This window comes from Apaloderma vittatum, unplaced genomic scaffold (assembly GCF_000703405.1).
Source record: "Apaloderma vittatum isolate BGI_N311 unplaced genomic scaffold, ASM70340v1 scaffold27524, whole genome shotgun sequence".
NCBI classification, from domain to species: Eukaryota; Metazoa; Chordata; class Aves; order Trogoniformes; family Trogonidae; genus Apaloderma; species Apaloderma vittatum.
Genome location: NW_009712541.1, coordinates 28,490 through 29,760, shown reverse-complemented (window position 1 = coordinate 29,760; position 1,271 = coordinate 28,490). Strand labels below are relative to the sequence as shown.

At 45.9% G+C, this 1,271-nt stretch overlaps 1 protein-coding gene across 1 annotated transcript in view; it reads right to left on the bottom strand.

The window, feature by feature from the left end:
* Positions 1–209: 209 nt before the first annotated feature.
* The window catches only part of ZP2 (zona pellucida glycoprotein 2 (sperm receptor)), a 10,869-nt gene continuing 9,807 nt past the window's right edge, over positions 210–1,271 (bottom strand). The window contains exons 15-19 of the mRNA XM_009868041.1: positions 1,183–1,271; positions 787–922; positions 610–706; positions 441–527; positions 210–352 (exon numbers count right to left, since the gene is read on the bottom strand). The exon at positions 1,183–1,271 is cut by the window's right edge and continues 89 nt beyond it. Of these exons, the coding sequence (XP_009866343.1) occupies positions 210–352; positions 441–527; positions 610–706; positions 787–922; positions 1,183–1,271 (552 nt within the window). The remainder of the gene's footprint in view (positions 353–440; positions 528–609; positions 707–786; positions 923–1,182) is intronic.

The following is a 1,271-nucleotide window of genomic DNA, read 5'->3' as shown; positions in this document are numbered from 1 at the left end:
GATTGAGCTTTTAAAAATTCTAGTTTCAGCTAGAGCACTTTCACCAAAGAGAGCAGTGATGCTGCTCAGCGAGACAAACATCGATCTTTGTCCAGTCTAGTTCCTTGCACACTATATAGCAACAACTCCACAGCTAGGCAACTCATCCAGAAGCCTTTTGCAGTCACATTTCTACTTCAAGTTTATTTGTAAAAAAAAACCACACCATACTAATATACCACATTTACCATGGATGCTCTTCTCTTTAAGCATTTAACAGCAAGGAATAGTAGCATTGTGGTCACCAGAGAGAGAATACCAACAGCAGTCATTGTAATGCCAGCCAGTGCCTCCTTGCTTAAGAGAGCGCTCCCTACAAAGCAAATAGAGAAACAGTTTGTGGAGACAGTTCTTTCAACTAAGCCTAAGCAACGTGCATTAACACCATGCTAGCTTAGTACCTTGGGCTGTAGACCATTCTTCTGGCACAAGGAGGATGGGACCCCACAAGCTCACCACTGCAGAATTCACACCTGGCATCCCGCTCTCTACAACAGCAATATAATAGAAGTGAACCCCATGGTACAGTGGGTTATTTGGATCAGTACAACACATCTGCTTAGATACTACCTCGCTTGCTTCTAGAGGGCCTAGGGCATCTTGTCATACACAAAGGGGAGTCTGGTTGAAAACGGTCACAGATTAGAACACTGCAATGGAAGTACACCTAGGACAGAGAATAAGAAGTCCATTCATTTTGAGACAATGCCTGCTCCTACTCGGTGCTCTAAAGAGAATGTCACCTACTAGTCCAGGGAGGGCTTTGTCACCAGAGACAAAGGCAAAAGTCTTCACTTCCAGCCTTTGGCGATAGTTGGCATAGCTGACACTGTGCCCCACAGGATGAAACACAGTTCTGTAGCTGTCCAGGTCATACTCACACCTGCCAATATATAAGCAGCAGTCAGAACAGAGTAGGGAAGATATGAGGGTTTTCTTAAGCAGCAGGCTAAAGTTCACGCTAGAGGTGCTACTATCTTCCTACAAGCTCCAGCATAGCACAGCAGTACCTGGAAGGCCACGTCAAAGCCCCTGTACTTGGGGCTCTGCTCCTAAAGAGCAAGAGTTGAGGGCAGGGAATAATTAGGGAATCCTCCCCAATCACTGCCAGAAGAGCTCTCATTTCTTTGGCAGGGCACTCACCCATCAACAACAATATTCCACTGGGGAAGTGAGCTTGGATCTTGTGAAGCTGTTGCCCAACAATCATCCAATACCAGATGGAGATTGGG